General features: G+C 45.7%; 1 protein-coding gene across 7 annotated transcripts in view; it reads right to left on the reverse strand.

The window, feature by feature from the left end:
* Positions 1-26,846, reverse strand: part of CBX1 (chromobox 1) — an 80,965-nt gene that overhangs the window by 17,678 nt on the left and 36,441 nt on the right. For 5 of the 7 annotated variants that reach the window (XM_033917471.1, XM_033917472.1, XM_033917470.1 and 2 more), the window contains 3 exons: positions 7,119-7,293; positions 6,814-6,988; positions 883-977 (listed from right to left, as the gene is read on the reverse strand). In XM_033917471.1, the coding sequence (XP_033773362.1) occupies positions 883-977; positions 6,814-6,988; positions 7,119-7,258 (410 nt within the window). In that variant the 5' untranslated portion in view covers positions 7,259-7,293. Of the gene's footprint in view, positions 1-882; positions 978-6,813; positions 6,989-7,118; positions 7,294-7,531; positions 7,700-26,846 lie in introns of all 7 variants that reach the window. The other 2 variants (XM_033917468.1, XM_033917473.1) reach the window with 2 other exon arrangements.

The raw sequence follows: 26,846 nt of genomic DNA on the forward strand, positions 1-26,846 counted from the left end.
AGTCAATTCAGCGAATGGCCACCAGGATGGTCTCAGGACTTAAATATCTCCCATATGAAGAACGTTTGAGCAGGCTGCGCTTATATTCTCTCGAAGAGCGCAGAGAAAGGGGGGACATGATAGAAACATTCAAATACATCACGGGTCGCATTGAGGTGGAGGAAGAAATCTTTTTTCTTACGGGTCCCATGATGACAAGAGGGCATCCGCTAAAACTCAGGGGGGGAAGATTTCATGGGGACACCAGGAAATACTTCTTCACCGAAAGGGTAATTGATCAATGGAATGATCTTCTGTGTCAGGTAATCGAGACCAGTACTACGCTCGACTTCAAGGGCCGATGGGACAGACAGGTTGGGTCGCTCCAGAGGAATGCTTAAAAGATGGATTCTCGAGGGAGGGAGGGTTCTTGAGTGGGCAGACTTGTTGGGCTGCCGGCCCTTTTCTGCCATCATACTCTAACTGGTTGCCCAGGGCCTACCTACAACCTAAACAAGCCATGGAAAAGAAATGAAACAGGATTGCCCAAAAACTTTTCTAGGAAAATAAAAATGGAAGTAAATTGTCCATGTGTGACAGATGACAGGACAAACACTGGATGAAAAGAAATTAGCAAAAATTATGAAACCAAATTTTGATGCAAGCCGAGGGAAGACAGAAAAGTACAACCACTTTGCTCTGTGGAAAAATGACAACTGGCTAGGTCTCATGTGGCAGGGTTAGGCAGGAATATGTGCGTGCATACACTGTGCAATATTTTAAAAAAATTATTGTTAAGCTAGAACATGTTCCCACAGGCTCCAGCAGATGATTTCACCCCACATGTAAGGCTATTAAATCTTGATTGTTCTTGGAGAACAGGACTGCAGTGAGGGCACTCACCATTTCATCAAGAACATCAGTTCCCCACTAGAATCGGTAGCACCGATAATCCTTTCTGGCTCTAAACCTCTGGCGAAACCACGTGGTTTTTCTGCCTATAAAAACAAGAAAACATATTTGTATTATTTTTCCTATGTCCTGGCTCAAAACACACTGCAGGAGGTTTAGCTTGCTATCTTAAACCACCTATTTAACCATCTAAGGGCTAAATTCTAAATATGAACAAAAGATCTAATCTATATTAGAGGTGTGGGAAAGGGGTGGGGTGACATTAAGGCACTGCTTCAGACATTCAGATTACCGTGCTCAGACCCGGCATCTTCCTGTTTTTCACAATGTAGTGGGGAGCATAGACAAAGAATCATTTGCAAAGATCAGAGTGCCAGAATTAAGTCCTGAATTCATTTAAAATATTAAGACAATGGCCTAGATTCACTAACCCTCTGATCCGTGTGCGATCCGTTTCCGTTTGCATGCAGACCGACAAATTCACTAAAGGCCTGCATGCAAATGGAGACGATCATTGGCACACCCCCCAGCCAACTGCATGGATCGCTAAAGCCCTGACAGTAGTGACAGGAGAAACAGCCTCCTGTCACTGCTGTCAGGCTTCTGCTGGCTTTTAAAATTTTTTTTTTTTTAATCGGGCAGATATTTTGCATGTTTTACACACGCAAAATTTCTGCCCCATTTAAAAAAAAATTAACCTCCCTCTCCCAACAAGTGCCCTGAACACCCCTCCCTGAACCCCACAAAAAATTTGCCCCAATGCCGCTTAAAATTATGGCAGGAGGGTTCCCACTCCCTCCTGCCATCAGTTCCACCCACACAAAAACTAACGGCAGGAAATATGCCAACTTCCTCCTGCCACCTCCCTCCCTATACCTTTCACAGAGCAGGAGGGGTGATCAACCCCTCCTGCTCCAGGCCTCCTCTGATGCCGGCCAGACCCAGCCCATCCCGCTTAAAATTATGGCAGGAGGGTTCCCACTCCCTCCAGCCATCAGTCCCACCCATCCAAAAACTAACAGCAGTAGGAATGCCAACTTCCTGCTGCCAACCCCACCCCCCTGGACACCTCCTCCCCATTCCTGATCCCCTCGCCACCCCCCTCCCTGTACCTTACAAGAAGCAGGAGAGGTGCTCAACCCCTCCTGCTCCAATGCCTCCAGTGACGCGTATGAGGCCTTAGGTCCCGCCCTGGTGCATCATGTGATGCACGGGGCGGGGCCTAAGGCCCTGATTGGCTGAGGCGCCTCGGGCACCTTCCTTGGAAGGGGCCTGGGGTGCCTCAGCCAATCAGGGACTTCCTTAGGGAGGAGTCTAAGCCTCAGCCAATCAGGGCTTTAGGCACATGATGCACTGGGGCATGGCCTAAGGCCGCACTTGCGTCAGAGGAGGCCTGGAGCAGGAGGGACTGACCACTCCTCCTGCTTCCAACGAGTTTAAAAGGTATGGGAAGGGGGTGGGCTCAGCCAGCTTTGGAGGAGGCCTGGAGCAGGAGGGACTGACCACCCCTCCTGCTCCCAAAGAGTTTAAAAGGTGCGGGGAGAGGGTTGGGCTAGCTTAGCTACAGGGAGGGAGGTGGGCAGGGCAGGAGTCATTTGTGGAGCATTGGTAGACTCTTGGGCCTAGCCTAACCTAAACTAAACTAATCTATACCTAAAATTACTTTGCATTTCTCCACATTAAACTTCATCTGCCATTTCTCCGCCCATTTCTCTAAATGACACAAGTCGCTCTGGAGTTCCTCGCCATCCTTCTGCGATCTGATCGCCCGGCATAGCTTTGTGTCATCTGAAAACTTGATGATCTCACTTGATGTTCCTTCTTCTAGGTCATTGATATAGATATTAAATAAGATCGGCCCAAGTACCGAGCCCTGGGGTACACCACTAGTCACTTTCTCCCAATCGGAGAACTTCCCATTTATGCCCACTCTCTGTTTTCTGTTCTCCAGCCATTTGCCTATCCATCTTTGTATATCCCCCTCTATTCCATGGCTTTGTAGTTTCCTGAGAAGTCTTACGTGTGGAACTTTGTCGAAAGCTTTCTGGAAGTCTAAGTATATTATGTCCACCGGTTCTCCACTATCAATTTGTTCGTTCACGGTCTCAAAAAAGTAAAGTAAATTCATTAAACATGATTTCCCTTTCCTGAAGCCATGTTAACTGTCTTTCATCAGGCCATGTGTATCCAAGTACTGGACTATGCTATCTTTAATCAGTGCTTCAGCCATCTTTCCAGGGACAGACGTAAGGCTCACAGGTCTGTAGTTGCCCGGTTCTCCTCTCGATCCTTTTTTGAAAATTGGCGTGACATTTGCTATCTTCAAGTCGTCTGGTATCTGCCCAGTTTTAATTGTTAGGTTGGCAAGTTTTTGCAATAGCTCTCCAATTTCAACCTTCAATTCTTTTAAGACTCTCAGGTGAATTCTATCCAGTCCAGGGGATTTGTCACTTTTAAGTTTGTCGATCTGGTAGTATATCTGATCCAGGTCCACTTCTACTGTTTTGAGGCTGTCTTCTATAACTCCTTTAAACACTTCCACTGCTTCTGGTATCGTTGCAGTGTCCTCCTTTGTAAAGACGGACGCGAAGAAGGAATTTAGCCTGTCTGCAATCTGTTTGTCTTCCTTGATGTATCCTTTTCTTCCCTGGTCGTCCAGCGGACCCCACCACCTCTTTTGCAGGTTTTTTTCCTTTTACGTATCTACAGAAGGGTTTGAAGTTTTTGGCCTCTTGCGCTATTTTCTCCTCATAGTCCTTTTTGGCATTCCTCACCGCCTTGTGACATTTCTTTTGATCATCTTTATGTTTGTTCCAAGCTTCGGTTGTTTTCGTGCGTTTCCACTTTTTAATAGTCCTCCTTTTCTTTTATGGCTTCCTTCAACTGTCTGGTAAGCCATGCCGGTTCTCCTTTGCCTTTAGTTCTCCTTTCTTTGGAATTCCCATTTTCTAGAGATTCAGGAGGAGGAAGGGATAAACTAGATTCCAATGGATTGCCCCCTCCATCCATAGGGGCCACTCTGAGGAAAAGCAGCTAAAGTAACTTCCCCCTGAAGTGTAGGCTGAGCGCTCTGCAGTAAAAATGCTTTATGCAAAAGCACCACAAACTCGGGGAAAAACGGCAAATGCTGTGTCTGTGAAATCACAGCAGTTATATTCCTTGCCGTGTCAGTCATTTGGTGTTCTGCCGCTAAAGCTGACTTTTGTCCTGCAGCTACAGCTGACTCCTGCTCTGCCGCTATAGTTGAGACTTCGCTGAGGAGAGAAACTGCTCCTGGCAGTGGCAGTGAAAGAAGTGCGCTATCAATCTGCTGATTGCCTTGAACCGCCGACGAGACTGTTGCCGCTGACAGAGCAGGAGAAAAAGAACTTGCGTCTTTCGGGCGGGAAAGTGCTGACTCAACTGGTACCATAATTATATCTTCCCCCGAAGCATCCGTGCACCCTGCAGAGCACAAACCCGATGGTGTTCGCCACTTCCCATAGCGGGAACACAGTTTAACAACTTCTGCTGCCATTTTACTCCACCGAATAAAAAATAAAACTCCTCACACGCAGCACACCAAAACCGCTTGCCAACTAGCAATAAACCTAAGTAACAGAACAAAGTAAAAGCAAGCATACCTGAAGTGACAAAACCGCTCCACACAGGAAGTTTTGATTAAAGTAGTAGTTGTAGACTGCTTACAAAGTAAAAGTCAGCTACACAAATGTTAAGTTCCCTGTTTCTTTTTTTTTAGGGAAAGAAGAAATACAGGGAGTGAATACCCCTCACTGGCTCTGAGGGGAGAGTGAGGCAGGGACCTGGGGGGGTGGGGGAGGCAGATGTAACCTCTAAAGTCGGTACCTCTTTCTCACTGAAGAGAATCCTCAACAGGAGAGTAGACGACCATAGACAGCCAGAATTCAGGAGCTAGTAGAATAGCGACCATCACCTGCTAGGAGTTAGAGCATACTGAAGCTGCAGGAGATGTTCCATCCAAGACAACCACCTGTTAATCAGTTCTCTATCTCCACCTGCTGGTCGATGTGTGCTATCCCACTAGTCTCTAGATTCATCTGCTGCTGTTGCTAAGGAAGTGAGATATGACACAGGTCAATAATTGTTCAGGATAGCAGAATCAAAATGAAGCTGATTTAGAACAGGAACTAGTCTTGAGGCCAAATTACAATTGATCACAGTGAGTACAAAAGGAAACAAGCTTAAAACTGGTTGTTTTACTCCACTTGGATAGTAAAGGGTTGTACATACAAATTTCATCTACCATTTGAATGCCCAGTCTCCCAATGTCCTTCTGTTATTTCTCATAATCTGCTCATGATTTAACATTAAACAATTTTGTCCTCTGCAAATCTGATTACCTTACTCAGTTTCCGCTTTCAGATCATTCATAATTACATTAAAGAGGACCAGTCCCAGTACAGATCTTAGCAACATAGTAAATGATGGCAGATGAAGACCCACATAGGCCACCCAGTCTGCCCATCAATTTGGCTTCAGGATAGCTTAATCATACAATGTTATGTGAAGTTCCTGGGAATTTCATTATTTAACTTTCTCCGCTGAGAAAGCTATTTAATCCTATTCTGTTCCTTATTTTTTTAAACATTTCCTAATAATCCATAATAGGAAATTACATTCTCTCTCATGACTTATTTTTCCCCCCCACTTTCAACAACTTGTCCCTGATGAAGCAATTAATGTGAAACGGTAGAGCTGCCGTCGAACTTCTGATGAACTACTGATTGGATTTCAATGGAACCTTGGATTTCTAAAGGACTCTAACAAGTTACAAGTGTTTGGATTTTTATCCGTTCAATGTCTGTTGGTTCAAGGACTTTATTAAGGTGCAAGCCATTGGGATTTCAATAAGTTAGGTGCTAATTTTTGATCATGTTATGGATATGTGCAATAGATTTTTAATCTTTGAGAAAATATACTCAAAATATTGATGAAATAAATTATTATAAGTAATATACACTGTATTTGGTATATACCTTCTCTCGTTTTCTTTTCCCCTGTTTGACTCTATGCCATCCTTAGCAGAGTGCAACTCCTCTACATATCTGATTCACCCCATCACAGCAATATAATTTATATCCTGGTATCTCATTGGTTATTTGCGTTCCACCAGGTCTCTCTCAGATGCCAATTATGTCTACCTCTCCCATCTTATATTTAATACTTCTCACATTTGCATACAGACATTTCAATGTATCAAGTTTCAAGTTTATTAGGATTTTATATACCGCCTATCAAGGTTATCTAAGCGGTTTTTACAATCAGGTACTCAAGCATTTTCCCTATCAATCAGTGTATGATTTTGTTTGTATTTACAACCTTCCTAGCAGTTGACAGGTATACTGTAATTTGGAATATTTTAACTTCATCTGATTTTTCCTTAAACGCACCTGGACTGTTCTTTCTTTGTTGCTATTTTTGTATTGTACTGTAAAGTTCTAACTTCCCTCTTTTGTCAGTATCCTTTGAAGATACTTCATTTCAAAAAGAACGGAATACACAGTCTTTTAATTTTAAAACCTCAACAATCCTGGGTTTTTTTTCAAAGAATTTAAATACAGGTGCCATTTTCAGGAAAAGGCAATACATAAAATGTAAAAGTAAGAAACTGAAAAAGGGATTCTGACCAGCAGAAAACACCAAGTATGCAACTTACATTTTTAAAATTGAAAAAAACGTGCATAAAATAAAATGTAGGGGTGGATATGACCTTGGTAGCCCCTGCAGACCCAAAAAGGAGGATTTTTCTTAGTCTGTCAAACCAGATTGCCTGAAAAAAGAAACCCCTAAATTATCAAATGATAAACCGCTAGGATCGGGAGTCCTAATTATAGCAAATGAGAACCAACAAATCCAAATTCCAGTGGAAAGGGAATACCCAAAGGGTAAATGTAGACTTACCTCCTCTTTCTTCTTCTTTGGCCTGCTTTCTTCACCTAGCTCATTGTCGGAATCTGCTTTACGTTTGCTACCATCAGATTTCTCTGTTTCATGTGCAGATTTTTGTGACTGTAAGAATTCAGCAATCAGATCTGGACAGTCTAAGTTCTCCTCAGGCTCCCAGGTGTTATCCTCACTGCAATCAAAACACACCACTGAGATAAGCTGATACCTCCACTCCCAGTCCCAACCTCATAGCCGGTATTATACTTTCACCAGCCCACTTCCTACCTAAGCCAAATATTCTCATCAGCACTAAAACTTACTCTGAGAAACCTTTCCATTTTAGAAGATATTCGACTTTTCCTTTCACTACCCGCCGGTCCAAGACTTTCTCCACCACATACTCTTCTTCCTCTTCCTCTAGTACCTCCTCCACTTTCTTCTTATTTTGCTTTTTTCCCATTGAGTTAGCCAGTTTTTCAGCTTAAAAGGACGCTGCTGAATTGGTAGAGAAGCAACAAGATTCATTATTCTTGTCAGTATTGAAACAAAGCAAAAAATGCAGGGATTGAAGAAATTATCGCTGCGACTCCTTGAAGCCACACACATAAAACAGAGACTGGAAAGAGAGAATATGAAAGCTAGAGACTGGAGGGAAGGGCAAGGAAGGAAGAGAGGCTGGAAGAGAGGAAAAGCATGCTAAGCATAAACAACAACAGGAAGATTATGTATCTACCTTGCTAAACTTTCTAGAAGATAGGAACATCAGTTTTATACCACTGGGTTTGTGTACCTTCACCCACGAGGTGTGTGTAGACAGCTTCATTTGCATTTTTCCGCTCCGCCTCCCTTCTCACTGGGCTGTCCTGTACTCCTCAGTTCCTATCAAAGCAGGTGGTCAGCCCTGGAGAATTAAACAGGAAAGGGGAGTTTCAAGTTTCATTACCATTTGATGAATCGCTTATACAAACTTTCTAAGCGATGAACAACTTAAAAAGCCACTAGTTAGTGGACAAACAACTATTAGGGTAAAAAAGACAACGTACATAATTAAATATAACAACTAACAATTTTTATCTGGCAGTCAGATTAAAGACAGACATGATAAAAGAAGGTAAGGGGGGAAAAGTTACAATTCATTCTATATTGAAAAAAACATAAAAGGGAGAAAACGAGAGGGAGGGAAAAGAGTTGATTTCTGAAACAAGGTATGGAGAGTCAGAAATAAAAATATTAAGTATTAAAAGCATCTTGAAACAAAAAAGTTTTCAAAAGATTTTTGAAAGAGGTATGATCTTTTTCATTTCTGATATAATGTGGCAATGAATTCCACAGTTTAGGAGCCATAACAGAAAACATGTCACTTCTTCTTGTGCCCACGATTTTCAGAGAGGGAGAGGGAGGAGTACTGGAAGTCTCCCCTGCTCATAACACAACAAAAACAATAACACTAACCATGATGGAACACTTTGTAACCCATAACGAACCAGAACACAGCTCACTTACTTGAGTGCAGCCTGCACTAATAGTTCTTGCAGATACCCTATGTTTCCTTGAGATAGGTGAGTCTCTCTTACCTGTGCTCTTGCTAGACAACACGGGAACTGTCCAAAGCTACAGACAAGTCTGAGACAGAAAGGCAGGCAAGGAATCATCTGACAGGCAGGCTTCAAGACCGACATTCCTATCTCCTAGAAAGATTACATTCAAGAGGAACATTAGTCTTGAACCACTAGGACATAACAGAGCAGTCCCTCGAATCTAGGGTGGGATAGATGAGCCTATGGTCTTCACTGAAGCTCTGAAATCTTGCTTCCACACTCACCCTGTAAAATTCTGAAATACTCTTCTGTGGATACTGCCTTGGACTCTGCCTAGAGGAAGCTATGCTCCTAGTGAAGTGGACTTTCAGGGAAGTCAGAGGTATCTTACCACTCCCGATATAAGCTGACAAAATGGTCTTTCCAATCCATCTGGAAACGGTCGCTTTGGAAGCCAGCTGTGCCTGTGGCTAGTGCATGGTAATGCAAAAAAGATGATTTGACAGCCAAAACTCATTAGTCACTTTTAAGTAACGCTGCCTTGCAAATCACGCTTTGGCCCACGAAGCCACATTCTGGGTAGAATGCGCCTTAACAGAAACAGGAGACTGTTTCCCTGCAAGAATGTAGATGGACGAAATGGCACCTTGCTTAATCAAATGCGTCAGCGCAAACTAAAGGTCAGAAAGGCGAAACTCATTAGTGTCCTCCAGATAATGCAGAAGAACCCTACGCATGACCAACTTTTTCAGTAGACGATCCTGATGTTTGGAACCCGTCAGTTGAAAAACAGGCAAACAAACCTTCTGATTGACATGGAAAGCCAAAACCACCTTCGGCAATAAGGAAGGAACTGTCTGGAGCGAAACTTGTGTCTCTGAAATTCAGAAGCCCTTCGAACAGAAGTAATGGTGACCAGAAAACCAGTCTTGAGCGTTAAATCCAGGAGAAAAGCATCAAGAAGAGGCTCAAAAGGAGCTCTGGCAAGGCCTGACAGTACCACGTTAAGGTCCTAGACCGGGAATGGATGCTTAACAGGCCAGACCCGAAGAGTTCCCTTCAAAAAAACAAGCAACGCTAATGAGGACCAGCTATCCCGAGATCGGAAACAAGATAGACCGGCCATTTGGACTCGTAAAGATGCCACAGTGAGGTCTTTATGCAGACCAGCTTGGAGAAAGCCAAGGACTCGAGACACTGGAGCCAAAAAAGGGTCCACCTGATCCTGGTTACACCAATGTTGGAAGGTGGTCTGTGCCTTAGTGTAGGCTGACACTGTGGATGACTTTTTAGATTTGAGAAGAGTAGCGATCACAAGCTCCGAATAGCCTTTACGTTCTAAGGACGCATGCTCAAAAGCCAAGCCGTAAGCGGAAAGCAACCCGGATCTTCCATGGCCACCGGGCCCTGAGTAAGAGGGTCCGGGTAGACGCTCAGACTGCATCCTACCCGGAATCGCATCAGATCCGCATTCCACGGTCTTCACAGCCAGTTGGGAGCCACTAGAATGACGCGGCCTGGGCGACTCGCAATCCTCCAAAGAACCCGGCCAATCATTGGCCAGGGTGGAAAGACGTAAATAACATCTGGAGGCCAGGGCTGTACGAGAGTATTGAGCCCCGTACTTCTGGGCTCGGTTCTGCGCTGAAGAAGCGTAGTGCTTTCTTGTTTCAGGCTGTGGCAATGAGGTCAAGGCGAGGCTGCCCCCAACGCCTCACGATCACCTGAAACGCCTGAAGCGACAAGGTCCACTCGCCGGGATCCAGAGTCTGAGGGCTGAAGAAGTCTGCTTGCATGTTGTCCACTCCAGCCACATGTGACACCATCACCAGGAGATGTTCCTCCCAAAGGAAAAGAAACCAAGCCTCCTGAGCCAAGGGAGAGCTCTTGGTTCTTCCTTGTCGATTGACATAGGCCACTGCCGTCACATTGTCAGAAAATACCAGGACACCCTGTCCCTCCAGAGACCTCTGCAATTCTTTCAGGACCAGCTGAATGGCCCCGAGCTCCAGCTGATTTATGATTTATGGACCACTTCCTCTGCAATGGAGTAGAACAGCCCTGAAGGGGACGATCGCAGTGAGCTCCCCAGCCCCGAAGGCTGACATCCGTGGTTACCACAATCCAGGAGGTAATGTGTAAAAGGACGCCCCAGCAGAGCGACTTAGGGCGAAGCCACCAAGTCATGCTTGCTCTGACCTCCAAAGTCCATGGCAGATGCATCTCTAGGGCATCTCGGTGGGGCGCCCAACGAGAGAGCAAGGCATGCTGAAGAGGATGCACTTGCCCAAGGGACCACATCCGGTGTGCAACCATGGAGCCCAAACACCTGCAGGTAGTCCCACACTGAAAGGGGCCGACTTTCTCAACAGATCTGAAACTGCACACACAGCTTCTGTCTGTGAGGTTCAGGCAGGTAAATGTGGCCCGCTGCCCTATCGAACAGAACTCTCAGGTATTCCAGTGACTGCGTGGGCATCAAATGGCTCTTCCTGAAGTTGACAATCCAGCCCAAGTTTTCCCAGCACCCTTTCCACTGTAGAGCACTCCTCTTCCAACGAGGGCGCTCTGATCAACCAGTCATCCAGATATGGGTGAACCTGCAACCCCATCTTCCTCAGATGAGCCGCAATTGCCACCATCACCTTGGTGAATGTCTGGGGTGCCGTAGCCAGACTAAAGGGCAAAGCTGAAAACTGATAATGCTGATCCAGCACATGAAACTGCAGGAATTTGCAGTGAGCTGGAAAAATGAGAATGTGTAAATATGTCCCCGTAAGATCCAGGGAAGCTAGAAACTCCCCTGGAATCACTGCCGCAATGTTAGACCTCACGGTCTCCATCTGGAACCGAGGAATCTTGAGAGCAGCATTCATGTGTTTCAGATTCAGAATAGGTCTCCAATATTCTGACCCTTTCTTTGGTATGATAAAGTAAACAGAGTATCTGCCTGGGCCCAAAAAGTTGAATATTCAGCAAGCACTGAACAGTAGCCTGGACTCTGCGTGCTTTTTCCGGTCTCCTGGCAGGAGAGGTCATAAGCCAACTGGATAGTGTCTGGGCGAATTCCAGCTTGTAGCCAGACCGAATAATTTCCAAGACCCACTGGTCTGCCATAATGCGCATCCAGGCAGGCAGAAACTCTGAGAGCCAACCCCCTATCGGCAGAGGGGCCTTCGGCTCCCTGGTGTCACTGTGTCTTGCTGGCAGGATGGGCTGCGGCAGGCTGGGAGAGCCTGTGGCCCACATAGATCTCTGTGACGAGGAGGGGAAATATTGTGTGTAGTCATGAAAGTTTCTTCAGGAGCCACAAAAAGTAGGATGCCCAGACCCCCTAGATCTGGCCCTATTATCCGGCAGAGACTTTGAGCGATGGTCCATCACCAAAATCATGAGATCATCTAACCTCTTGCCAAACAATAACTGTCTCTTAAAAGGCAGCCGAGCCAGAGTTGCCTTGGAGGTGGAATTGAATAAGCTAACACCAGTACTTTCAAAAGTCATATAAGCCATCTGGCAAGTAGTCCTTCCCAGTCAATAGAAGCTGAGGAAAAGGCTCTACCGCATCAGTCTCCAGCGAATGCAGCCGAGCCAGTGCCACAAAGGACAGCGCCAAAGCAGCTTTGATGCCTAAATTAGCTGTTTCAAAAACTTTCCTGAGAACCACATCCACCTGGCAATCCTGCATATCTTTCAAAACAAGATCACTAGGGAGCGAAATGCGCCGGATCACCTGAGCCACTAGGGAATCCATCTTGGGTTGCCCCATCAGCTGCAAACATTCCTATGCCAGAGAATACAAGTGGGACATAGCCCTAGGACCTTCCAGAGAGTCAAACTGTTCTGTAACTATGAAACTCATATCTTGATGCCAGGGATAGGTCGCAGATTGAGAACCAGGGAGAAGAAGTGGAAGAGGAAGGGGCGGGCTTGGCATCCAAGCTCAATTCCTGCAAAGATTCAGCAATCAAATCAGGGAACGCCGCAAATTTAAACAAGCGCACCAGTGTCGGATCATCTCCAGGATCCGGAGCCCCAAAGTGATCCGTGGATCCAGCATCCAAATCCGGATTCCCCAAATCGGGCAGTGCAGCATTGTGGACTAAAGGATCAGCAAGGTCCAGATACACTGCTGGAGCCTCCTGAGCAGGCTGTGAAGGACCCCTGGATTGAAACTTGGACCTCAAAAATCTCGAACTCTGAGAAGGCATCTGGACCCTAGGGCATAGAGTAACCCTTAGAAGACTTAGATTTGCGCATCTTAGCAAGCCTCGAAAGCAAAGATGGCCGCCCCGACAGGCTAGCTGAGCGTATTATCACCTGCTTCTGCGAAGGGGAGGCTGAACCAAAAGTTACTGCCCCCCCGACCGTGCCTCACAACATGTGGCACAAGGACCCTCTAAAAGCAGCAAATTCACACAAATTTTACCTGAATCCACACTAGAAGACCCTGAGAACTCCATCCCAGCAATTTTCCTGGCAGAAATTTGAATTTTGAAGAAGGGAGTTCAATAAAAGATAGCTGAAAATTCAAGATGGCTGCCAGACTCGAATCCAACTATGCCTCCACCCCTGCAGACCACCGATTGCGCACCATGATGGGTAGAGGTGCGAAAACACAGCCTGCATGCTGCGGAACACCGCTGAGCCCCCTAAGTGTGCTGAACGGTCTGCGCTCAATCCCCAACAGGGATGGCTCTGGAGTAGAGAATGACACGGTGGCTGTTACCCACAGCTAGCCTGGGTAACTTGCTGAAACGGTGGGGGGAAAAAGTGCTCACTGCAGGTACGGGGACAAGGCCATCCACCGCCCTGTGGAGTGGTGAATGGCCTTATCTCTGCAGATAAGGAAATGAACGCATGCAGTCACCGACTGCGCATGGTCCCCTTCCTCCCTACTGGCTGCATCTATCTCCTTCCTCCTCTTTACCTTCGTGGCACATTACAGTATAATTTGTTCAAGCCGCTGGAGCTTGCCTGAAGTCGCGTGCATCTGCAGGCAGAAGCTTCTCCTTTGACACAACTGGAAGTTGCATCATAGGAGAAGCTTCCACCCGCAGATGCACGCGACTTCAGGCAGGCTCCGGCGGTTTCAACAAATTACACTGTAACGTGCCACAAAGGTAAAAGGGAGATGCTCGGACCGTGTGAGGGGTGCTGAATGGTGGTGGAAAAGAACAGACACTTAAGTGGGGTGGAGAGGAACAGACGCTGAAGGGAAATGTGGAAGAGAGAGTGGGGAGAAGATGCTGAAGGGAAATGGGGAACAGAGAGTGGGGAAAAGATGCTAAAGGGAAATGGGGAACAGAGAGTGGGGTGAAGATGCTTGCTGGAAGGGAAGAAGACAGACTATGGGGGGAGCAGAGTGAAGGAGATGGGTGCTAGACCAATTGGGGGGGTGTGGAGGGAGAGATGGAAGGGAGAGGCACTATAACAGAGCAAATGGAAGAAGAAGAGAGAAGGCAGACAGTGAATGGAAGGAATTGAATGAGAAGATGAGGAAAGCAGAAACCAGACAACAAAGGTAGAAAAAAATTTCAATTTATTTTCTTTTTTTGCTTTAGGATAAAGTAGTATATTAGTTGTGTTGATAAAAATTTATAAACAAAGCCCTGCCAGCTAAACATCTCCTTCTCTAGTTCAGCAGCCAGAACTTTGATTTATAAGGAAGGAATAAGCTAAATATTACGTACTGAGGCTTGTATGGATGCTGCGGGGACAGTAGTCAAAGGGACGGGACAGTGGTTGCGGGGACGAGGTGGGGACAGGGACAGTGGAAGCAGGGACTGGGCAGTGATGGGGACAAATCATTCTCTATTCTGGAGGTCCAAGGAAGAGTAGCAGACCGGCTAAAGGTACCCTGAAATGATTGGCCTGTTAGCTACAGACCGATGTCTATGAATTCTCATGCAGGCAGCGCTTCAAATTCACTTTATACACGAAAGAACCGTGAAAGGGAATGAAATTATGTCAAATTAAAAATAATAAATGTGGGAGAGCAGAACTCAAACACCTGCAGCTATGCATGCAAAAGAGAAAGACTGCTGGGAGGAGCTAAGCTAGCCTGTAGAGGCAGAGTGAAAAAGCTGGAATGGATCTTTTCTGCAGCCCATGCGGGTAAAGGGAAATAACCCTATGGTCTAGATTAGAATGTCTCACCTATTGCACTGGAAAAGCTGTTAGGACTCAGCGTCCATAGGATTCAGTTTCGCCATGACCTTTGCTACCTGGAGGGATCCTTTAGGAGCATCCTAATGGTCCATCAGCATCCTGGTGATGTCTGGGTGTGAGGGAAAGCACCTAGTCTGAGCTCTTGTGCTGCTCATCAGTAAGCACTGAGCTATCGAAGACAGTGGCTGTTCTATCTTCAGTTCTGAGACTCAATGATTACCTCTAAGAGCGCTAAGGGCTTAAAAAGCCTGCACACTGTTGGATCCTCTCCTAGATCCAGGGCCGTTATCCAGTCAGCCAGTATCTCTTAAGTGTTAGACTGTATTGCCTGCTAATGAGAACCCTCACTGGGAGAATGGTGGCATAGAAACCAAATTCTCTCCATCCCAGTATTTATCAGATTGGACCCATGACACTGAAGCATGGCTTTGAAGCAGGGGGCAGGTGCTCTAAGCAGGAGAAAGAACCCTGGTGCTACAGCTACCAAGACCCCTGAGGAGTTAACGCGGCTGCTGTAATTCAAGTATGCCATGTACGTCATGCAGAAAAATTCCAAAGTAAAACCATGTCCAGGACACCCTAAGGGGCCCTGCAGTCGTTCCGTTGTCTCCTTCTGGGGTTTCCTGGAAATGGTGCAGCTGCGCTTCACTGGGGCTGCACAGTCAACATTTTCCAGCTCTGACCAGGATTTCTGATCTGGAACTCAGACCATCTGTGATTCCAAACCACCAGGGGGACGAGGGGAGGCTAAGCCTGGGGCTCTCGCCCCCCCCCCCCTCATATGCTGCGCTGCATGTGGAACACGGAAGGTCTTTGGCCAGTCATCCACCATAAATCTGGCATGAGGGTAATCAAGGAACTGAAAGGGGCTATAGCTTAACTGCTTCAACTAATAGCCAATCTGTCGATCAAATTGGGAAGGATTCCGGAAGACTGGAAAGTGGCAAACGTTATGCCGATCTTCAAGAAAGGTTTGAGGGGAGATTTGGGAAACTACAGACCAGTGAGTCTGACCTCAGTACCCAGAAAGATGGTAGAGACGCTGATAAAAGACCACATCATTGATCACCTTGATAGACACGATCTGATGAGGACCAGCCAGCATGGCTTCAGCAAGGGAACTTGCTTGACGAACTTGCTGCACTTCTTCGAGGGAGTAAACAGGCAGATAGACAAGGGTGACCCGGTCGACATTGTATTTTTTGATTTTTTAGAAGGCGTTCGACAAGGTTCTACATCAGTGATCTCAAACACGCGGCCCGCCAGGTATTATTTTGAGGCCCTTGGTATATGTATCATAATCACAAAAGTAAAATAAAACAGTTTTTTGATCATATGCCTCTTTAACTATAAATTACAATATTATTATTAAGACTTAGCCAAAAGGAAAGATTTATAAACTATAAAGAGTTTTACCTCATGCAAAATTGTCATTTCTTTAATAAGACAGTAACTATTTTTTCTGAGGCCCTCCAAGTACCTACAAATCCAAAATGTGGCCCTGCAAAGGGTTTGAGTTTGAGACCACTGTTCTACATGAACGACTACTTCGGAAAATTGCGAGCCATGGAATCGAGAGTGAAATACTCATGTGGATTAAAAACTGGCTGGCGGGTAGGAAACAGAGAGTGGGGGTGAATGGATAATACTCGGACTAGAAAAACATCATGAGTGGAGTGCCGCAGGATTCGGTGCTTGAACCCGTACTCTTCAACATATTTATAAATGACCTGGATATTGGTACGATGAGTGAGGTGATTAAATTTGCAGACAATACGAAGTTATTCAGAGTAGTGAAGACGTGGGAGAATTACAAAGACCTGCAACGTGACATAAACACACTCGAGAAATGGGCCATGATATGGCAAATGAGGTTTAACGTGGATAAGTATAAGGTGATGAATGTCGGTAACAAAAATCTTATACGCGCCTACAGAATGTCCGGTGCGGTACTTGGAGAAACCTCCCAGGAAACAGACTTGGGAGTACTGGTTGACAAGTCAATGAAGCCATCTGCGCAATGTGCGGTGGTGGCGAAAAGGGCGAACAGAATGCTAGGAATGATTAAGAAGGGGATCATGAATAGATCGGAGGCTATTGTGCCGCTGTACCAGGCCATTGATATGACCTCACCTGGAATATTGCATCCAGCACTGGTTGCCGTACATGAAGAAGGACATGGTACCACTCAAAAGGGTCCAGAGAAGAACGACTAAAATGGTTAAGGGGCTGGAGGAGTTGCGGTACAGTGAGAGATTAGAGAAACTGGGCCTCTTCTCCCTTGAAAAGAGGAGACTGAGAGGGGACATGATCGAAACATTCAAGATAAAGACTTAGTAGATAAAGACAGGTTGTTCACTCTCTCCAAGGAAGGGAGAACAAGAGGGCACTCTCTAAAGCTGAAAGGGGATAGATTCCGTACAAACAAAAGGAAGTTCTTCTTCACCCAGAGAGTGGTAGAAATCTGGAACGCTCTTCTGGAGGCTGTTATAGGGGAAAACACCCTCCAGGGATTCAAGACAAAGTTAGACAAGTTCCTGCTAAACCGAAACGTATGCAAGTAGGGCTAATCTCAGTTAGGGCACTGGTCTTTGACCTAGGGGCCGCCGCGTGAGCGGACTGCTGGGCACGATGGACCACTGGTATGACCCAGCAACGGCAATTCTTATGTTCTTATGTATCCTGGCCTGAGGAGCCCATCTAACCTGATTTTGAGCAAAATCAAGGTGTTTTGAAGCAAACAAAGGCTTTTATTCAAAAATTGGGAAATACAAGATGGCCACCATGGCAGTGATTTTGGGCGCTAAAATTGGCCTGTAGGAGCTACACTGGGAAGTCATAAATCTTTGATTTTAGGGGAGGAGCATCCCTGGCTCTTGCCCCAGAACCCACCTAAAAAAAAAAACAAAAAACCACACACTTTTGGAGACCCTCCAGTTTTGTTGTGTGGGCTTGTCAGCTTGCACTCACTGTGCAATGCTTTGTGCTGGGAGCTGCATAGGCCAACATTGCAGCCAACTGAAGGGCAGAACCTCTGCTTCAGGCAAGCCTGGAAACTGGATTGCTTGCTTTTTTGGACTCTCTCTGTCCTTCCGGCACAACCAAAACTTCAACCCCTCACTAAAACTCGTGTACGTGCCAGGAGGAGGAAACATAGTCAGCTCCGATCCTGGAGAACCGCCATGGAGCTGTTTAGTCTGTGCTCAAGCCTACTGTGGACAGAAACTGGGGCAAGCCTTGCTCCCAAAGGGACAGGTCTCCCAAGCTCTCGAACCAGTAGTGCAGGCCAAACAAGCGGATGCACTGCAAAGCAGTCTGCCCCTTAGCTACAAACATCTGAACTAAAAGTCCATGTTCTCCCGCAGCCAGAGATGTCCCAAGCTTGGGAGCCTCTGCAACACCAAAAGCCTCTCAACCAGAAGGTAACAACCTGAAAAAATAAAAAACACGAGCGGAGCAGACAGGCTCCTACCATCTCACATATATAGAGGAGAACTGGGGAGAACAGGATAAACAGCTTAAGGAGAAGGGATATGGAACAGAAAAATGCAAATGAGTTCTCTCTACACAGTCTGCAGGTGAAGGTACACAAAGCCAGTGGTTCAAGACTGACGCTTCTATTGAACTAGAAAAAAAAAAGTTAAATAAAGGAAAAAAATGTTCCTAGCTCCTAAAACTTGTAGTTTCTTAGACTCAGGGCTGTGGTGTTAAGAGTCAAGCAATTTTGGATGGAGACAAAATCGATAAAAATGTAGACTACAATTTCAAAATAAAAACCTACAACATTATAATATATTGTAAACTTATTTTAAACTCTTTGTCCTGGAAATAAAGTAAACCCACCTCTTGTAATCTGACCTTGAACTTAATATGTAAAGGTGGAATAGAAAAACTGATTAATGTATCAGTAGGAGTTGGAGTCAGAATTGGACAGCAGCAAAAATAGAGGAGAGTTGAATGGAAGATTAGGTTTATACCAGTGGTTCCCAAACCTGTCCTGGAAGATCACAAGCCAGTCAGATTTTCAGGATAGCCCTAATGAATATGCATAGGGTAGATTTGCATACCTGTCACTTCCATTATATGCAAATTTCCCTCTTGCATATTCATTAGAGCTATCCCGAAAACCTCACTGGCAAGGGGGTACTCCAGGACTGACTTGAGAAAACTGCGCTAGGGAGGGACAGAAGAGCCTGCCCTCAAAGTTCAGTTGTGGATTAGGAATTGATTATCAGATAGAAACAGAGGGTAGAGTTAAATGGTCATTCTTCTCAATGGAGGAGAGTAAACAGTGGAGTGGATTGTTTTTTTAAAAATCAAATCAATTCGGATTCAAGATGGCCGCTGCCTGAGCGACCGGGTTAATGCTCTGACCGAAGCGCTCCTAAGTACCTGGTTTTTTTGTCAGTGACGGTTGTTTTTCAGCCGGGTTTCACTTGTTTTCCTGATATGATGCCGAAGAGGAGAGGCAGGAGCGCTGCTGGTGCCTCGCGGCGCTCCAAGGGCCCCCCCCCTCGGCAATATTGAGGAGCTGCTAAGGAGGATGCAAGGAGCTGCATTGGTGAGTCCGGATGCTAGCCCGCTGAAGATCCCGCGAGTGAGCGAGGCCGACGGGATACCTCTTGGGCCAGATACCATTCTGAGCCTGGATGTTAGAGCACCGCCTCCTCCACCATAGTTGGCTAGCTCTCCCAGGGGGGTCAGAAAACCCCGGAAGAAGGGGTGATACTCTCCCCAGAGGCAGGAGATTTAACATCGGAGAGCTTGAAAACGGAGATCCCGGTTCAGATAATCTCCAGAGAAGACTCTGTGGGAATCTTAACAGCTGGAGGAGGATTGAACCAGAGGGAACAGAAACCAGAATACTCTAAGGAAGGTGAGAGACTGTGCACTTCCATACAAGCTTCTTTTTGGGAAAGGCCTGCTGAGGTGACCCTAGGAGCTCTTTGGGACCTGGTAGCAAATTTTGGGAAAGTAATTAGTCCTAATTTCCAAAAGATTGAAAATAAACTTATTTGCCATTCAGAAGAATTGGAAAAATTAAAATTGGACATGACTTCTTCTAAAAATTTACTTCAAAAGACTCAGCAGGATATGGTTTCAGTAAAACAACTTCAGGAAACTATAATTAAAGATAATTTGAATCTTAGAAGAAAAGTGGAGTTATTAGAGAATCAGGCGTGTAGCAACAACTTGTGACTGATAAACTTTCCAAGAATAACTATGATTACACCTAGAGATATGCTCAGGAGATATTTATTAGAAATACTGGAAGTTCCTGAAGATAATCTTCCACCATTTTCCAAGTTTATTATCTTCCCAGTAAAACGTTGCATCAACAGCAACCTGCTCCTATGAAGGACAAACATTGAATATTACTGAGATCTTGGAGAAGTCAGATAAATCTTGGCTATTGAGACTATTTCTTAAGGATAAACAGAAGGAATTTCTTGGTTGTAAAATTCAAATGTTCCCTGATGTTTCAAGGGAAACTCAAAACGTAGACGTGACTTTCTTCTTTTGAAATTGGGGGGGCCACCTCATTGGGGGCTACTTTTTATTTAAGACATCCTTGTAAGTGCATTGTCCGTTATCATTCCATTAAATATGTATTCTTTGAGCCCCAACATTTGACTAATTTTCTGGCTATGTCCCTCTGAACAAGGAGAAAATTCAAACTTGAGCTCTAAAAGAAAATATGGGTGATGAAGTCGCAGAAATGGCCATTCGAATTCACCAAGTGATTGAATCCTTGGCCACCCATGGTGAGGCACAACAGTCAGGATAAACAGGTGATCAGACAGCCGGAAAACATTAGCCCTCTCCCAAATAGTGGAGCAAAACTTCCCTAACAGCCAACTTGCACAAGATCCAATCCTTTTGCTCCGAGCCTGCAGAAGGAAAAGCAAACAAATGAACTTCCTGTTTGACATGGAAGGCAGAAACCACTTTCGGTAGAGAGGAAACATAGAAACATAGAAAATGACAGCAGAAAAGGGCATCGGTCCATCAAGTCTGCCCACTCTAATGACCCACCCCCCTAACTTCACCCCCCAAGAGATCCCACATGCCTATCCCATTTTTTCTTAAAATCTGGCACGCTGCTGGTCCCAATCACCTGCAATGGAAGTTCATTCCAATGATCAACCACCCTTTCGGTGAAGAAATACTTCCTGGTATCACCATGAAATTTCCCACCCCTGATTTTCAGCGGATGCTCTCTTGTGGCCGTGGGCCCTTTAAGAAAGAAGATATCATCTTCCATCTCGATACTGCCCGTGATATATTTAAACGTCTCAATCATGTCTCCTCTCTTTCTACGTTCCTCAAGTGAGTATAGCTGCAATTTACTCAGCCTTTCCTCATATGGGAGATCCTTGAGTCCCGAGACCATCCTGATGGCCATTCGTTGAACCAACTCAACTCTCATCACATCCTTTTGGTAATGTGGCCTCCAGAATTGCACACAATATTCCAGATGGGGTCTCACCATGGATCTGTATAACGGCATTATGACTTCAGGCTTCCGGCTGATGAAACTTCTGCGGATACAACCCAACATTTGTCTAGCCTTGGAAGAAGCCTTCTCCACTTGATTGGCAGTTTTTCTGCTGTAGTTCTAGCTAAGGTTTCCCCATTTAGGGTGTAAGTTCTGCACGGATTTTTGCTGCCAAGGTGCATGACTTTACATTTTTTAGCATTGAAGCTTAGCTGCCAAGTTGAGGACCAATGTTCCAGTAAGAGTAGGTCCTGCGTCATACTGTCGGGCAAAGTGCCTTTACCTACTATGTTGCATAGTTTGACGTCTTTGGCAAATAATGTTATTTTACCTTGAAGCCCCTGAGTCAGGTCTCCTATGAATATGTTAAAGAGGATTGGGCCCAAGACCGAGCCCTGTGGCACTCCACTGGTTACCTTTGACGATTCGGAGAGGATACCGTTAACCACCACTCTCTGAAGTCAGCCGCTTAGCCAGTCATTGACCCATGCAGTTAATGTTTCTCCTAATCCCATCAAATTCATCTTGCTCAATAACCTGCGGTGTGGTACGCTATCAAAGGCCTTGCTGAAGTCCAAGTACACGACGTCCAGATACTCCCCTATATCCAGCTTTCTTGTTACCCAGTCAAAGAAGCTGATTAAATTGGATTGGCAGGACCTTCCCTTTGTAAATCCATGTTGATGGGGATCCCGTAGATTCTCCTCATTCAGGATTGTGTCTAATTTATGTTTTATTAGTGTTTCCATGAGTTTACTCATTATTGATGTGAGACTCACCGGTCTGTAGTTCGCAGCCTCCGTCCTGCAACTTTTTTTGTGGAGTGGAATGACATTAGCTGTCTTCCAGTCCAACGGGACCCTTCCTGTACTCAGGGAAAGATTGAAGAGCACGAATAACGGTTCTGCCAGGACATCACACAACTCTCTAAGTACCCTGGGGTGAAGATTGTCCGGTCCCATGGCTTTGTTTACTTGGAGTCTTGATAGCTCACAGAAGACACTGCTTGGCGTAAACTCAAAGTTCCGAAACTCCCACATCCAGAAAAATGGATAAAGGACGCCCTGTACGAAAGAGCATGAAGCCCCCAAAAAAACACCATGCCGAGAAAACAGCGACCAAAAAGATTGTCTTGACTGCCAGATCCAGAAGAGAAGCATCCTTTAGTGGCTCGAATGGGCCTCACCAAGGCTCTGCAGAATGATGTTAAGATCCACAAAGGGAAAAGAAAATTCAAGGGAGGTCACAAACGAAGTGCTCCTTCCAGAAACCTGGATCCAGCAGGATGAGCAGTAACCTAACTAGCGCCTCTGCGCGCTCTAAAACATGAAAGGCCTGCAACCTGAACTGTAAGAGGCTACTGCTAAACCTGTTTCTAGACCTGCCTGAAGAAAAGCCAGGACAACCGAAAAGGGAGCCCTCTCAGGCTCCAGGTGAGTCTCAGCACACCACTGTTGAAAAGCCTTCCAGGCTTTGGCATAACATGCCGTAGAGCACAGTTACTTACCGTAACAGGTGTTATCCCGGGACAGCAGGCAGCTATTCTCACATATGGGTAACGTCATCCGACGGAGCCTCGATGCGGACGCCTCACAAGCAGACTTGCTTGAAGAAACTAGAAGTTTCGAGTCGCCCGCACCACGCATGCATGAGTGCCTTCCCTCCCAGTGCACAGGGCGCGTTTCCTCAGTTCAGATAGCTAGCAGAGAAGCCAACCAGGGGAGGTGGGTGGGTTGTGAGAATAGCTGTCCCTGGATAACACCTGTTACGGTAAGTAACTGTGCTTTATCCCAGGACAAGCAGGCAGGTATTCTCACATATGGGTGACCTCCAAGCTAACCAGAATGGGATGGTGGGAGTGTTGGAAACTTAGGAGAATAAATTTTGTAATACTGTTTGGCCAAACTGTCCATCCTGTCTGGAGAAAGTATCCAGACAATAGTGAGAAGTGAAGGTATGAACCGAGGACCAGGTAGCAGCCTTGCAAATCTCCTCAATCGGTGGCGATCTGAGGAAAGCTACAGAAGCTGCCATTGCTCTGACTTTATGGACTGTGACTTTACTGTGAAGTGGTAATCCAGCCTGGGCATAGCAGAAAGAGATACAAGCTGCCATCCAATTGGAGATGGTGCGTTTAGAAATTGGATGTCCCAACTTATTTGGATCAAAAGAGACAAAAAGTTGACGAGCAGTTCTGTGTGGTTTGGTGCGTTCCAAGTAGAAGGCCAAAGCACGTTTACAGTCCAGAGTATGAAGAGCTGATTCCCCAGGGTGAGAATGAGGCTTTGGAAAAAACACTGGAAGTATGATAGATTGGGTTGAGATGAAATTCTGAGACCACTTTAGGTAGGAATTTCGGATGAGTACGAAAAACCACCTTGTCATGATGGAACACAGTGAATGGTGGATCAGTAACTAAAGCTTGTAGCTCACTGATTCGTTGAGCAGAAGTGAGGGCAATGAGAAACACCACTCTCCAAGTGAGATACTTCAAATGAGCCTTATCAATTGGTTCAAATGGAGGCTTCATGAGGTGAGAAAGGACAACTTTGAGGTCCCAAACCACAGGAGGCAGTTTGAGAGGAGGTTTAACATTGAAAAGTTCTTTCATGAATCTGGAAACCACCGGATGAGCAGAGAGGGGTTTCCCTTCAATAGGCTGATGAAAAGCTGCAATTGCACTGAGATGGACTCGAATGGATGTAGACTTGAGTCCAAGAGTTGGATAGGCGCAAAAGATAATCCAACACAGATAAGGAGGAATGTTGAGGCTCCTTATGATGAGAGAAAAACCATATAGAAAATCTAGTCCATTTTTGGTGGTAGCATTGTCTAGTTGTAAGCTTTCGAGAAGCTTCTAAAATATCTCTTACAGATTGAGAAAACTGAAGAGGAGTTATGTTGAGAGGTACCAGGCTGTCAGGTGTAGAGACTGCAGGTTGGGATGAAGAAGAGAACCTTGACTCTGTGTAAGCAGAGAAGGAGAAACTGGTGGAAAGTAAGGATCCCTGCTGCTGAGTTGAAGTAGAAGGGAGTACCATGGTTGTCTCGGCCACCGAGAAGCAATGAGAATCATGGTGGCATGATCGTTCTTCAATTTGACTAGAGTCTTGAGAATGAGAGGGAATGGAGGATATGCGTAGAGGAATAGATTCGTCCATTGTAGGAGAAAAGCATCTGCCTCGAGGCGGTGAGGAGAGTATATCCTGGAGCAAAACTGAGGCAGTTTGAAGTTGTGGGGAGCTGCAAAGAGGTCTATCTGAGGCGTTCCCCACTGTGAGAAAATGTGATGAAGAGACGAGGAATAGAGAATCATTCGTGAGGTTGTAGAAGACGACTCAAGTTGTCCGCTAAGCAATTCTGAGTTCCTTGAATGTAAACAGCTTTGAGGAAGGTGTTGTGACGGATCGTCCAGTCCCACACCTCCAGAGCTTCCTGACAAATGGAGGCAGATCCTGCCCCTCCTTGTTTGTTGACATAATACATGGCGATTTGGTTGTCCATCCAAACGAGGACTACTGTGTTGTGAAGCAGATGTTGAAAAGCATGGAGAGCTTTGAGGATCGCTCTGAGTTCCAACTAATTGATATGACACTAACGATCCGTACTGGTCCAGAGGCCTTGAGTACGGAGACCATCGAGATGAGCGCCCTAAGCGTAGGTGGAAGAGTCTGTCGTAAGGACTTTCTGATGAGGGGGCGTTTGAAAAAACAAGCCTCTTGGAAAGATTGGAAGAGAGCATCCACCAATGGAGAGACTGTTTCAAGGAAGGAGTGATTGTAATGTGTTGAGAAAGAGAATCGCAAACCTGCGTCCACTGAGAAGCCAGGCTCCATTGAGGAATTCTGAGGTGAAGTCTGGCAAAAGGAGTCACGTGTACTGTGGAGGCCATGTGAACCAGAAGCATCATCATGTGTCTCGCTGAGATGGAAGAGCGGGAAGACACGGTGTGACAGAGTTGAAAAAGAGCTTCCAGGCGTTGTTGAGGAAGGAATGCTCTGAGTTGGACAGTGTCCAGAACAGCTCCAATGAATTGTAGATTCTGAGAGGATTGAAGTTGAGATTTGGGAAAGTTGATTTCGAATCCCAAACTTTGGAGGAACCAGGTAGTCCTTTGGGTCACTACAATAACCCCTTGAGATGTGGAATCTTTGATGAGCCAGTTGTCTAGGTATGGAAAAACCTGGAGACCATGATTCCTTAGAGCTGCGGCTATCATTACCAGGCACTTGGTGAACACTCTGGGAGACGAGGCCAGGCCGAAGGGTAGAACTCTGTATTGAAAATGCAGATTCCCCACCCGAAATCTGAGATATTGACAGGAGGCCAGGTGGATTGGAATATGAGTATAGGCCTCCTTGAGATCCAGAGAGCATAACCAATCGTTCTGTTCAAGAAGGGGATATAGAGATGCCAGGGACAACATTCAAAACTTTTCTTTGACCAAAAATTTATTGAGGGCCCTGAGATCCAAAATGGGTCTCAGATCGCCCGTCTTTTTCGGAACTAGGGAGTAAAACCCCCTGCTCTGATGTTCCAAGGGAACTACTCGATGGCATGGAGAAGAAGCAGAGCTTGAGCTTCCTGAAGAAGAAGGGCGGTCTGGGATGGACTGGAAGGATACTCTCTTGGAGGAAGGTCTGGAGGAACCTGATGAAAATGAAGAGTGTATCCTTCTCTGATGATGGAAAGGACCCAAAGGTCGGATGTTATGACCGTCCATCTGCTGTAAAAAAAGATGGAGACGACCTCCGATAGGAGGAAAAGGAGACAGAGGCAGAATGATGGATGTTATGCTCTGGAGTAAACAGTCAAAAAAGGCTGAGAAGCCTTAGGAGTAGCAGAAGGTTGAGGCTTTGTTGCTTCTGCGGTTGGCTGTTTCTTCAAAGGAGGGTGAGTGTAAGGCACCGGCTTTGGAGGGAAATGCCGTTGGTAGATGACAGGAGGGCGAGCAGGCCTAGATGGAGTTGGTTTAGGCTTTGGTCTGACTATGGAGGCAAACGATTTAGCATGGTCAGACAACTTTTTAGTGGCAGCCTCGATGGATTCATCAAAGAGGTCATTGCCTTCACAAGGGATGTTCGCCAGACGATCTTGAAGGTTAGAGTCCATATCTATGGTGCGAAGCCAGGCTAGACGACGCACGGCCACAGAGCAAGACGCTGCTCGAGCAGAGAGCTCAAAAGCATCATAAGATGATTGCAGAAGATGGATACGCAATTGAGAAAAAGAAGCAATGACTTCTTGGAATTCAAAATGCATGCTGTCATCCAGATAACTCACAAATTTCGGCAAAAGAGATAAAAGAAACTCAAAATACGTAATAAAATGAAAGTTGTAATTGAGTACTTTTGAAGACATCATAGCATTTTGGTAAATGCGACGTCCAAATTTATTCATGGTCTTCCCTTCCCTGCCAGGAGGAACTGTGGCAAACACTCTAGAAGGATGGGATCTCTTTAAAGAGGATTCCACAAGCAAGGATTGATGTGACAATTGGGAATTGTCAAAACCTTTATGATGCACAGTTTTATATCTGGCATCTAACTTTCCTGGAACCAGGGCTGTGGGACTCGGAGTCGAGCAATCGGAGGAAATTTCGGGTACCTGGAGTCGGAGTCGGAGTCAGACGTACAACAAAAACTGAGGAGTCGGAGTCAGAACATTTATCTATCGACTCCATTTTTGAACTTGGCATACCAATCACGAGCGATTTCTTTCAGCTATAGCACCCACTATATACACAGCACAAATGTTGCGAGCAGCTTCTGCGGCATTTAGAATCTTGATTAAAAGCAAAAGAAGGTGGTGTCGAAAATGCTCATTTCTCTCAACTTGAC

The sequence above is a fragment of the Geotrypetes seraphini genome, chromosome 13 (assembly GCF_902459505.1).
Source record: "Geotrypetes seraphini chromosome 13, aGeoSer1.1, whole genome shotgun sequence".
Taxonomy (NCBI): Eukaryota; Metazoa; Chordata; class Amphibia; order Gymnophiona; family Dermophiidae; genus Geotrypetes; species Geotrypetes seraphini.